This window comes from Elephantulus edwardii, unplaced genomic scaffold (assembly GCF_000299155.1).
Source record: "Elephantulus edwardii isolate Elephantulus edwardi_28Jun2011 unplaced genomic scaffold, EleEdw1.0 scaffold00069, whole genome shotgun sequence".
In the NCBI taxonomy this organism is placed as follows: Eukaryota; Metazoa; Chordata; class Mammalia; order Macroscelidea; family Macroscelididae; genus Elephantulus; species Elephantulus edwardii.
Genome location: NW_006399819.1, coordinates 12,111,514 through 12,123,808, shown reverse-complemented (window position 1 = coordinate 12,123,808; position 12,295 = coordinate 12,111,514). Strand labels below are relative to the sequence as shown.

The 12,295-nt window shown below is 38.9% G+C and overlaps 1 protein-coding gene across 1 annotated transcript in view; it reads right to left on the bottom strand.

Annotated features, from left to right (window-relative positions):
- The window catches only part of PIGK (phosphatidylinositol glycan anchor biosynthesis, class K), a 225,442-nt gene that overhangs the window by 55,899 nt on the left and 157,248 nt on the right, over positions 1 to 12,295 (bottom strand). The window contains exon 9 of the mRNA XM_006888612.1: positions 4,229 to 4,313. Within this exon, the coding sequence (XP_006888674.1) occupies positions 4,229 to 4,313 (85 nt within the window). The remainder of the gene's footprint in view (positions 1 to 4,228; positions 4,314 to 12,295) is intronic.

The following is a 12,295-nucleotide window of genomic DNA, read 5'->3' as shown; positions in this document are numbered from 1 at the left end:
CATGTTGTGAGGAGAGACCGGTCCTTGGAGAAGGACATCATGCTTGGGAGGGTGGAGGGACAGCGCAGGAGGGGAAGGCCCTCTATGAGATGGATTGATTCAGTGACTGGGATAATCATGATGGGAGCATCAGAGACAGTGAAATTGGCACAGGACAGAGCAGAGTTTAGGGCTGTTTTACATAGGGTCGCTATGAGTCACAAGGGACTAATGGCACATAACAACAACAATCTAATCTAATCTAATCTGATCTAATCTAATCTAATCTCTCACAGCAGCAGTGGGTTTGAGTATGTCAGAGATAGTGAGGATGGTACAGTACAGGACAGGTTTCAGATCTGTCATTCACAGGGTTGCTATGATGTTGTTGTTAGGTACTGTCCAGTCGAGTACAACTCATAGCATCCCTATGAACAACAGATCTGAACCGCTTTTATCCAGTGCCATCCTCATAATTTCCCGACACTCTAGAGCCCAGTGCAGCAGTAACTGTCAATTCACCTGGTCTCCTCTTCCACTGACTCTCTTTCCAAGCAAATGTCACTCTCAAAGGAATAGGCTCTCTCAGCAACCTGTCCAAAGCATGTGAGACAAAGCTTTACCATCTTTGTCTCGAAGGAGCCCTCTGGCTGCACTTTCTCCAAGAAATATTTGTTTGTTCTTTTGGCAGTCCATAGGCTATTCAGTACTCTTTTCCAACACCACAGCTCAAAAGCATCAATTCTTCTGTCATACTTATTCACTGTTCAGCTCTCAGATGTGACTGAAAACGTGATAGAATGTGATTGAAAATTCCATGGCCTTAGTTAGGTGCTCCTCAGTCCCCAAACTGACATCATTGCTCCTCACTAATTTGGAGAGGTCCCTGACTGCAGACTTTCTCAGTGTAAAATGCCTCCTAATCTCCTGACTGCTGGGACCAAGAACAATCATAAGTTTGTTATGAATCGTCCTCAACTCAACGGCACGTAACAACAGCAGCAGCACTACTGCTGACTTGGAACTAACTCAGAGATGACACTATAGCAGGTTTCTAAGGCTGTAGATCAAACAAAAGGGAAATGCACATTTTTCTCCCTCTGAGCTGCTGGTGGATTCCAATAGCCTTTATGTTAACAGAGCAACTTCCCACAGGCTAGGCCATGAGAACTCTCTCTCATAAAAATAGTCATAAACTACAATACTATTATAACTTAGCTATACATTGTGCCAATTGGCAGCATCAGGATGGATGGTGAAGAGATTGAGATTGTACACAGCTTTAGTTTGCTTGGCTCCATAGTCAACAGTCTTGGCACCAGCAGCCAGGAAATTAAAAGGCGCATTGCCATGGGAAAGTCTGCTGTTAGGGACCTCTCCAAAGTGCTGAAGAGCAGTGGTGTCTCTCTGGAGACTAAGGTGCGTCTGATACAGGCCATGGTCTTCGCAATCACCTGTTATGCATCAGAGAGTTGGACAATGACTAAGGAGGATAGAAGGAGAACTGATGCCTTTGAGCTGTGGTGCTGGAGAAGAGTATTCAGAGTACCATGGACTGCTAGGAAAACAAATAGATTTGTCCTGGAGAGGGTTAAACCGGGTGGCTCCTTGGAGGCAAGGATTCTGAGGCTCTGTCTAACTTACTTTGGACATGTTGTGAGGAGAGACCGGTCCTTAGAGAGGGACATCATGCTTGGGAGGGTGGAGGGACGGCGCAGGAGAGGAAGGCCCTCTATGAGGTGGATTGATTCAGTGACTGGGATAATTGGGATGGGAGTGTCAGAGACAGTGCGACTGGCACAGGACAGAGCGGAGTTTAGGGCTGTTGTACATAGGGTCGCTATGAGTCGCAGGCGACTCGACGGCACATAACAACAACAACAACATACATTGTGAATTAAATAAAAGTTTTTGTGAGATTGGCTGAATTATCACTATTACTATTTTTTTTTTTATCCCTATTGTTGTTATTTTTAAGTACCATAGAGTTGGGACCAACTCATAGCTGTCCCTCTAGCAGGTTTTCACAGGTAGTAAATTACATAAAAGGAGAATGGCCACCTTTCTCTCACAGAAAAGCTGGTGGATTTGAACTGCGTGCCTTTGGACTGACAGCACAACTCCTTACCACTAAGCCACTAGACCTCCTCAAAGTTGCTCACTGCAGATGACATAAGTCATACTTTTTTCAAATACCATATGAATAGACTAAGTAGTAAAAGATGGTTCAATAGCAAAGGGAAACAATAAAAAGAACAGGTTTTGACCTAGTATTAATAGTAAAAAGAACCTAGTATTAATAATTTCCTTTCTTGATTGTTCCTTAATTGAGAACAGAATTAACAAATATCTCCCTATTATAACTTGAGAGAGCTCGGGTGGCTTAGGGGTAAGGAGTTGTACTGCCAATCCAAAGGCATGCAATTCAAATCCACCAACCACTCCATGGGTGAAGGGTGGGCAATTTCCTGTTTAATTTACTGCTTCTGAAAACCTGCTGGAGGCTCAGCTCTGAGTCAGTTCTGACTTAATGGTACATAACCACAACACCAAAATCTGATCTTAAAAATAGAACTTTTACAAAATCAGATATCATAGCAGCTTAATGATCATGTTTATAACTCAATTTTAAAATTAATAGTCTTTTGTACTAACAAACAAACAAAAAAACAATCTAAAACTGTCATTTTTTAATTTAAAGAGTATAGAAAAGCAAAGCATGATTACTCATAAACCAACTAGTTTACTGGTCCATTCGTGCTATAAAAACATTACTGACATTTCATCTGGTCAACCATCATAAAGGTTAATTCTGATTCCTGTTTCAAATTTTATTCGATGTGAACCGTTCTGGGCAGATTCTATTTACCTATTCTGAACAAACCACAGACTGTTTCATTGCTCACTCTTACTGTTAAGAACATATTGACTTGCTGCCTGCTCTGCTGTTTAATTCATTTATACTGAGAGTCAGGCATGAAGACAGAATTTTAAATGTGACATTTGCAGGCTGTTAGGTCACTTAAGCTCTGACAACACTAGGGAATTCCTGACATATAAACTGGACCTGATTACCAAGCACAGATGAGCTTCCCAAAGAGGTAAATTTCTCACCATGTTTTATAATTTCTCAGAGAACTTTAATACTGCATTTTAATGTAAATAAAAGGACTTAATATAGCCAACATCTGCATATAAGCCACTTTTCGTTCAAAAAGATCCAACTGGCACTTTGAATCAACCCATATTACAAAATACTTTTGATTGAACAAAACATACAGAGAAAAAAACACTCAGAATAAGAATTCTGACATTTAAGGGCATTTATTATTTTCTATAACCTGTAAGTATGGAAAAGATTACTAGGTATAAAGTCTGTAACTCTAGTCAATAGAAAATTTAAAATTATTAAAATCTGGTTGAAAAGGACAGAGTTTATATTTTGTCAAAATACATTACAAAATTTAACTCTAAATGTTTACAAGATTGCCTCCTCTGCGAATACACTTATGTAGAAGAGATGCAGAGACAGTACAATTAGGAATGGAAAAATTGTTCAAACACATTTACAATTGTATTTTATAGATGTTGATAATGGAATGGAGTAAAAGAAAATTTTTCAAAAAAAATTTCCTCTTTTCAGTTACTTAAAAATGATACCAAGTGATTTTTTCCCCCAGGTTTTTGTATGTGGCTGCATGTTTTTGATCACTGCTGTTGTTAGATGCCATCAAGTCGAGAACATCTCATAGCGACCCAATGAACAGCCAGCCTGAACTCTGCCCTATCCTGTGCCATCCTTATAACTTCTGACACACCGAAAGCCTATTCCTGAAGTCACCACGTCAATCCACCTCATTGAGCTTCTTCCTCTCCTCCACTGATCCTCCATCTTTCCAAGCATGACGTCCTTTTGATCACTAATAAGTACTACATACACAATGACTCAAAATGAAAATTATGTCATATTAGCTTTTGTTATTAAGTAATGCATAAAAAAGAATTCAAAATTTACGCTGTGTTTTCTATCTAGTTAAGGCCAGAATTCTAGTGCTACACAGCTAGGAGCCTTTTAATACTGTGATTTGAATGAGATTTCCAGCTGTAATAGGTGCAGTATAAATAGGGAAAGATGGCCCGGAATGCCTTTAAGCTATAGCACATTGATTCTGAAAAACCTAACAAAAGCAATTACTTTTAAGAGATTAAAAATCTTGTTTCTTTCCAAAGAATAAAGTAGGACACAAACCTGGTGTATTATCTGAGCTACAGGAAGTTGTTCAGCATATTTCAGAGGTTCCGTTAGTTCTCCATCCATGTGGTATTCCTTGTATCTGTAAAAAATAAATTAAAAATTATAAAGCAAGTTACTTAAAATATGTCAAGTAATTAATATTCCAAAAAAGGAAGCAATCAGTTATTTACCAATAATCGCAGAAAAATCTTCTAATGATAATTTTTAAACGGCATGACTATAAATGTACTCTAATTGAATTAATTACTGTATAAAAAGTTTTGCTAACATCACTTAACAGTCTCAGGTCCTTTCGTTTGTAGACATAAAAATACTTAAGAATTCTCTATTTTTTATGAAGAATATTTTTTAGTGAAGCTCTCAAAGATTCTCAAAATTTGCTCTAATTATGTTTAAGACTTAACTCTACAACCTAAAACCTTTATATAACTTTGTTTCAATCAATATCCAAATACCAGCCACCTGATCCCTTTTTTCACAGACCCCACAGCTTCCTGATTTTGTTCATAATCTGTCTAGACCAGAAACTTCTATTCTTTGTTTACTTTTCTCTCAGATATAGTAATTTATTATACCCCATTAGGGTCAATGTATCACCTCTGTGAAGACAAAAATCATCTTATTCTTCTTTGTATACTCAATATTTACCATTCAATGAATATATTTTTTAAAAATAAATGAGGACAAAAGCAATGAGAGCTCATTTTAGAGGGAAAATTTTTTTATTATTAACTGTTTTAAGAATTAGATGTAGAGATGACATATCATATGTTGTTGTTGTTATGTGCTGTCGAGTCACTTGTGACTCATAGCGACCCTATGTACAACAGCTCTAAACTGTGCTCTGTCCTGTGCCAATCGTACCTTCTCCGATACACCCATCCAATTACCCCAATCATTGAATAAATCCACCTCAAAGAGGGCCTTCCCCTCCTGCGCTGTTCCTCCACTCTACCAACCATGATGTCCTTCTCCAAGGACCGGTCTCTCCTTACAACACGTCCAAAGTATGTTAGACGGAGCCTCAGAATCCTTGCCTCCAAGGAGCCCCCTGGTTTGACCCTTTCCAGGATACTTTTCTCCAGCGCCACAACTCAAAGGCATCAATTCCCCTTCTATCCTCCTTATTCACTGTCCAACTCGCTGATGCATAACAAGTGATAACAAAGACCATGGCCTGTATCAGATGCACCTTAGTCTCCAGAGAGACACCATTGCTCTTCAGTACTTTGGAGAGGTCTCTAACAGCAGACTTTCCCATCGCAATACGTCTTTTAATTTCCTGGCTACTGGTGCCGAGAGTGTTGACTGTGGAGCCAAAGGGTCTAAAGCTGTGAACAATCTCAATCTCTTCACCATCCATCCTGATGCTGCCAATTGGCCCAGTGGTGAGAATCTTTGTCTCCTTGACATTGAGCCTCAATCCATATTGGAGACTGCAGTCCTTGACCCTCTACACCAAACGCTTCAGGTCCTCCTCACTTTCAGCAAGCAGGGTTCTATCATCTGCATATCGCAGACTGTTGATAGATCTTCCACCAATCTTGACTCCACATTCCTCCTCATAGAGCCCAGACTCCCAGATAATCTGTTCTGCATACAGGTTGAAAAGGTATGGAGATAGGACGCATATACCCTTCCCATTTTGAACCATGCAGTGTTTCCTTGCTCTGTTCTGACGACTGCCTCTTGGTACAAGTATAGGTTTCACATTAGAACAATCAAGTGTTCTGGGATTCCCATTCTTCTCAGAGTCAGCCACAGCTTGTTATGATCCACACAGTCAAATGGCTTTGCATAGTCAATGAAACACAGATAGACATTCGTCTGGTATTCCCTGCTTTCAGCCAAGATCCATCTAACATGAGCTACAATATCCCTAGTACCACAAACCCTTATAAACCCAGCCTGGACTTTGGCAGTTCTCTGCTGACGTGTTGTTCCAGTTGTTTTGAGAATCATCCTTGCATTTGAAATTAATGATATTGTTCTATAGTTTCCACATTCTGTTGGGTCACCCTTCTTTGGGATGGGAACAAATATAGATCTCTTCCAGTCAGTTGGCCAAGTGGTGGTTCTCCAGGTTTCTTGGCACAACTTGGTGAGCACATGCAGGGCAGCATCTGTTAGCTGAAATATGTCAATTGGTATACCATCTATTCCTGAGGCCTTATTTTGTGCTATTTCCTTCAAAGCAGCTTGAACTTCTTCCTTCATCACCATCGGCTCCTGCTCATATGTTGTTTCATGAAATTCTTCTGTGTCTGCTAATTCCTTTCGATACAGTGAATCAGTATATTCTTTCCATCTTCTTTTAATACTTCCTGGATCATTTAATATTCTGCCGGAAGTATCCTTGATTATAACAACTCATGGTTTGAATGTGTTCTTCAGTTCCTTGAGCTTAAGAAACGCTGAGCGAGTTCAGCCCTTTTGATTTTCTGACTCCAACTCCTTGCATTTCATTGTAATATTTTACTTTGTCATCCTGTGCTGCCTTTTGAAATCTTCTACTCAACTCTTTAGTATCTTGAATTCTTCTTTGTGCTTTGGCTTCTCTGCACTCCAGCACAATTTTCAGAGTATCTTCTGACATCCATTTTGGTCTTCTCTTCCTCTTCCATCTTTGCAATGACCGTTTGCACTCTTCCTGGATGATACCCTTGATATCCTCCCACAACTCAGAAATTATAAAATCGGAAAGTGTAGATTATCAACAGAAAATATCTCTCCAAGCAAAAAAGTTTTACAATGTTTTAAAAACTGTTGACATTTTCAAAAACAGCAAATCAACATTGTCTTTTAAGATTACCTGATCTAAACATATCTGCCATTGCTTTTGTTAGCTGCCGTCTAGTGAGTTCTCAGTGAGAATGGCCTTATATGTGGAACAATTAATTGTTGCCCAGTCCTGTGTCATCCCAACAATCATTGGTTTGTTTGAATCCATATATAGAGCCTCTATGATTTACTTCATTGATGACATCCCTCCTTTTTGCGCTCTACCAAATTATGATGTTCTAACTGGATCTTTCCTGATGACATTACCAAAGTAAATGAGATAAAGTTTCATAAATCTCACTCTTTTTTATATTTAAGGTTTTACTATTTTAAAATATTTATTTATTTAAGGGAACTCTAGTGGCCTAGTGGAAAAAAGTTGCATTGCAATCCCAGAGGTATGTGTTTCAAATCCACCAGATGGCTCTTCTGGAGACGGAGGGTCAATCTCCTCCTATTTGACGGTACACATGCAGAAAAAGAATTAAAAGAAAATAAAAAATGTATGTATGTATGTATGTATTTAAATTATGCTTCACATGTACATAAGCCTCACTCTTATGAAGCACTGTGGTTGTTCTCCCTCCAAATATATTCTATTTTTCTGAAAGTTCATGGTATATTCAATAGTCTTCACAAATATCACAATTCAACTTTGTTAATTAACTTCTTCCATCTTCCTTTTACGTTCTCCAGCTTCTGCCTTTACAGGAGTTGACTGAAAACACCAATGTTCCCACCAAACACTTGGCCAAAAAGTGACCTCTTTGTTTTTTAAACTGTTGATAAATCATCTTTTTCAACATGGCAAGGCATTTCTTGATTGCTGCTTACATAGCTGTTGCTTGTGGATCCAGGTAGAATGCAATTCTTGACATCTTCAATTTCTTCACCATTTATCATTATGTTGCTTTTTGGCCGAAGTATGAGAATTTTTATTTTCCTTTTGCTCTTGTATAAGCATGTAGCCCTTGACCTTTACCAGTAAATGCCTCAATATGCTTTAAGTTTTGGCAAGCAAGGTTGTGGCACTTAGATATTGAAGTTTATTAATGAGTCCTTCCTCTAATCACGATGCTACATTCTTTTGCATAAAGTCCAATTTCTTACTTATTCAACATAAAGACTGAATAAGTATGACTAAACAATGCAAATTTGAAGCACATCTTTGTCAACTTTAAATTCTCCTCGTTCTTATCAAGTAACTCTTAATTTATGTAAAAGTTCCATATAAGTACAAAAGTGTTTTAGAATTTCTATTCTTTATGTTTCCTAAAATTTGCTGTGAACTACTATGTGGAATTTCTTTGTACCATCAATAAAACACAGATAAACATCTTTCTGATACATTCTACCTTCAGCCAAGATTTATGTGGAATCAACAATTCCTCTTGTTCCACAACACAGTCTGAATATGACAGTTCTTACAATTTCCATTTGAGAAAAAAATACAACCAGAATGTTCCTTAGAAGCGAGGATAGTGAGACTTCATCTTGCCTACTTCAGACATGTCATCAGAAAAGGACATCATGGTTAGTAAAACAGATGGTCATCAAAAGTAAAGAAACTCTCTATGAGATGGATTAACCTGTTGTTGTTATGTGCCATCGAGTCGCTTGCGACTCACATGACCCTACATACAAGAGCAATAAACGCCTTTCTATCCTGTGCCAACCTCGCTGTCTCAAACACACTCATTCCCACCACTCCACTCACAGAATCGATCCATCTCACTACAGGACTTCCTCTCCTGTGCCGTCCCTCCACTCTCCCAAACATGATGTCCCCCCTTGCAACATGCCCAAACTATGTCAGACGAAGCTTCACAATCCTTGACTCCAAGGAGCATTCTTGCTTCACCCTCTCCAGGACAAACCTGTTTATTCTTCTAGCAGTCCATGGTATATTCAACACTCTTCTCCAGCACCACAGCTCAAAGGCATCAATTCTCTTTCTGTCATCCCTGTTCACTGTCCAACTCTCCAATGCATAGCACATAATTGCAAAGATTATAGCCTGGATCAGGCACACCTTAGTCACCAGCCTGACATCATTGCTTTTCAGTACTCTTGAGATTTCCCTCACAGCTGACTTTCCTGGCTGCTGTTACCAAGAGCGTTGACTGTGGAACCAAGCAAACTAAGACTGTTAACTATCTCAATCTCTTCACTATCCATACTGACACTGCCAATTGGCCCAGTGGTGAGAATCTTTGTTTTCTTGATATTGAGCTTCAATCCATATAGAAGACTGCAGTCCTTGACTTTCTGCAACAAGCACTTCAGGTCCTCCTCAGTTTCAGCAAGCAGGGTTGTGTCATTTGCATAACATGGGTTGCTGATAATTCTTCCACCAATCTTGATGCCACATTCCGCCTCATACAACCCAGCATCTCAGATGATCTGTTCTGCATACAGATTGAAAAGGTATGAAGACAATATACATCCCTGACGGACCCCTTTCTTGACTTTGAACCATCCGGTGTCTCCCTGCTATGTTCTGACGACTGCCTCTTGGTCCAAGTATAGGTTTAGTGTTAGCACAATCAAATGTTCCGGAATTTCCATTCTTCTCAGTCAGTCATAGCTTGTTGTGATCCACACAGTCAAAAGCCTTTGCATAGTCAATGAAGCACAGATAGACATTCTTCTGGTATTCTTTTCTTTCTGCCAAGATCCATTTAACATTAGCTATAATATCCCTAGTACCATGACCTCTTCTAAATCCAGCCTGCACATCTGGCAGTTCTCTGTTGACATATTGTTCCAAACATCTTTGGATAATTTTCAGCAGAATCTTGCTTGTATGTGATATCAATGATACTGTTAGATAATTTCCACACTCTGTTGGGTCACCTTTCTTTGGAATGGGAACAAATACCAATCTCTTCCAGTCAGTTGGAGAGCTGGCTGTCCTCCAGATTTCCTGGCACAACTTAGTGAGCACATTCAGGGCAGTGTCTGTTTGTTGAAATAAATCAATTGGTATGCTGTCAACCCCTGAAGCCTTGTTTTTTTTGCCAATTCCTTCATAGCAACTTGAACTTCCTTCTTTATCACCATAGGCTCTTGCTCACATATTATTTCATGAAATTCCTGTGTCAGCCAATTACCTCTGATACAGTGACTCTGTGTACTCCTGCCATGTTCTTTGATACTTCCTGGATCATTCAACATTCTACTCAAACTATCTTTAAGTATTGCCACCAGTGGCTTGAATTTGTTTTTCAACTCCTTCAGCTTAAGAAACGCTGAGCGAGTCCAGCCCTTTTGATTTTCTGACTCCAGCTCTCTGCACATTTCATTATAGTATCTTGCTTTGTCATCCTGAGTTGTCTTTTGAAATTTTCTGTTCAGTTCTTTGATTTCTTCCTTTAGCTTTGGCTTCTCAGCACTCTAATGCAGTACTCAGAGTCTCATATGACATTCATCTTGGTCTTTTCTTCTTTTTCAGCCTTTGTAATGATCTTTTGCATTCTTTATGCACGATTTTCTTGATATCCTCCCAGCGCTCACTTGGTCTACACTCATTGGTGCTCTAGGCCTCAAAACTGTTCCTGAGATGGTTTTGAAATTTGAGTGGGACAGACTTAAGTCCGTATCTTCATTCCCGTGGACTTGATTTCATTTTCCTCAACATCAGCTTGAACTTGCATATGTGGTCTGTCCCACTCCCACAATCAGCACCTGGTCTGGTTTTCACAGCTGATATTGGGCTTCTCCAGTGAGTTTTTTCACAAATGTAATCTATTTGATTCCTATGCATGCCATCAGGTGAAATTCATGTGTATAGCCTGCATTTATGTTTCTTATAAAATGTATTCACAATGAATAAATCATTGAATGTGCAGAACTATCATTCTATCTCCAGCCTCATTTCCCTCACCAAGCCCATGCTTTCCAGCTACCGATCCTTCTTCCCTGTTCTCAACTTTTGCGTTTCAGTCGCCCATTATTATTAATGCATCTTGATTGCATGTTTGATCAATTTCTGACTGCAAATGTTGGTAAAAATCCTCCTAGAGGCTGCAATACTGGGTCAAATATATTAACAATCATGAAGATGGCACTGTTGTTATTATGTTTCATTGAGTCAGCTGCAACTTACAGTGACCTTAGGTAGGTACAACAGCTGTGAAGCCTGCACTATTTTGAGTCAGTCTCACTGACTGACGCATCTACACTCATTGCCCCAGTTATTCTATCAATCCATCTCATCTGGAGTCTTCCTCTTCTGCACTGTCCCTTCCACCATTCCAAGCATGATGTCCTTCTCCAAGGATCAGTCTCTCCTGGCTACATGCCCAAAATATGTGAGACAGTGCTTCAAAATCCCGGCCTCCAAGGAATAACTTGGTTTTACCTTCCCCAAGGCAGACTTATTTGTTTTCTTGGTGGTCGATGGTATGTTCAAAACCCTTCTCCAGTGCTACAACTCAAAGCCATCACTTCTTCTGTTATTCTTCATCGTTGTCCAGCTCTGTGATGCACAGCAAGGAATTGCAAAGACCATGGCCTGGGATCAGGTGCACTTTAGTCACCAGAATGACATCATTGCTTCTCAGTTCTCTGGAAAGGTCCATAGGACTAGGTAATGTTCCATTCTGTTATACATAAGGTAGTCATGAATCAGAGCTGACTCAACCACACTACTTATAATTTTTCATTCTATAATAACTTCAGAACATTATCTTTAATATAAAGTGCCTTTATATTAAAAGTGTTTCTGTGTTTTGGAGAACTTATTTCTAGATGATTTTCAACATTTCTCATTATGAAAAGTTTCAAAGTCTTAAGAGATATAAAAATGCTAACCTTTATAGAGATATCATTATCATAGTAACCATTATTTTCCTATTATTATTTTATAGGATTTTGTGTGAATAGAGAGTTGATAGGGTTGGGGAGGAAAATGAGTATCCATTCCTACTTATATAAAGGTCAGCATTTTTATATTTTTTAAAAATTCTAAGCTTTTCATCTTCGATCATTAAGAATTTATTAAGGATCTACTTTATGTTAGGATTTTTATTGAAATGAATTAACTTCCTGCTTAGATTTGCTCTTTTTAATTGAAATCTTAGTAACCGCTAAGAATATATCAAATTGTAAATGTGCTGTGTTAGAGCAGGGGAACGGTAAGGGAAAAGGATTTGGGGTATAAAAAAAGGGTAGAGGAATTATTCATTACAATTGATTAAAATAAAGAACTTATAAGAATAGTTGTTGTTGTTGTTGTTATGTGCCGTCGAGCCATTTGGGACTCATAGCGACCCTATG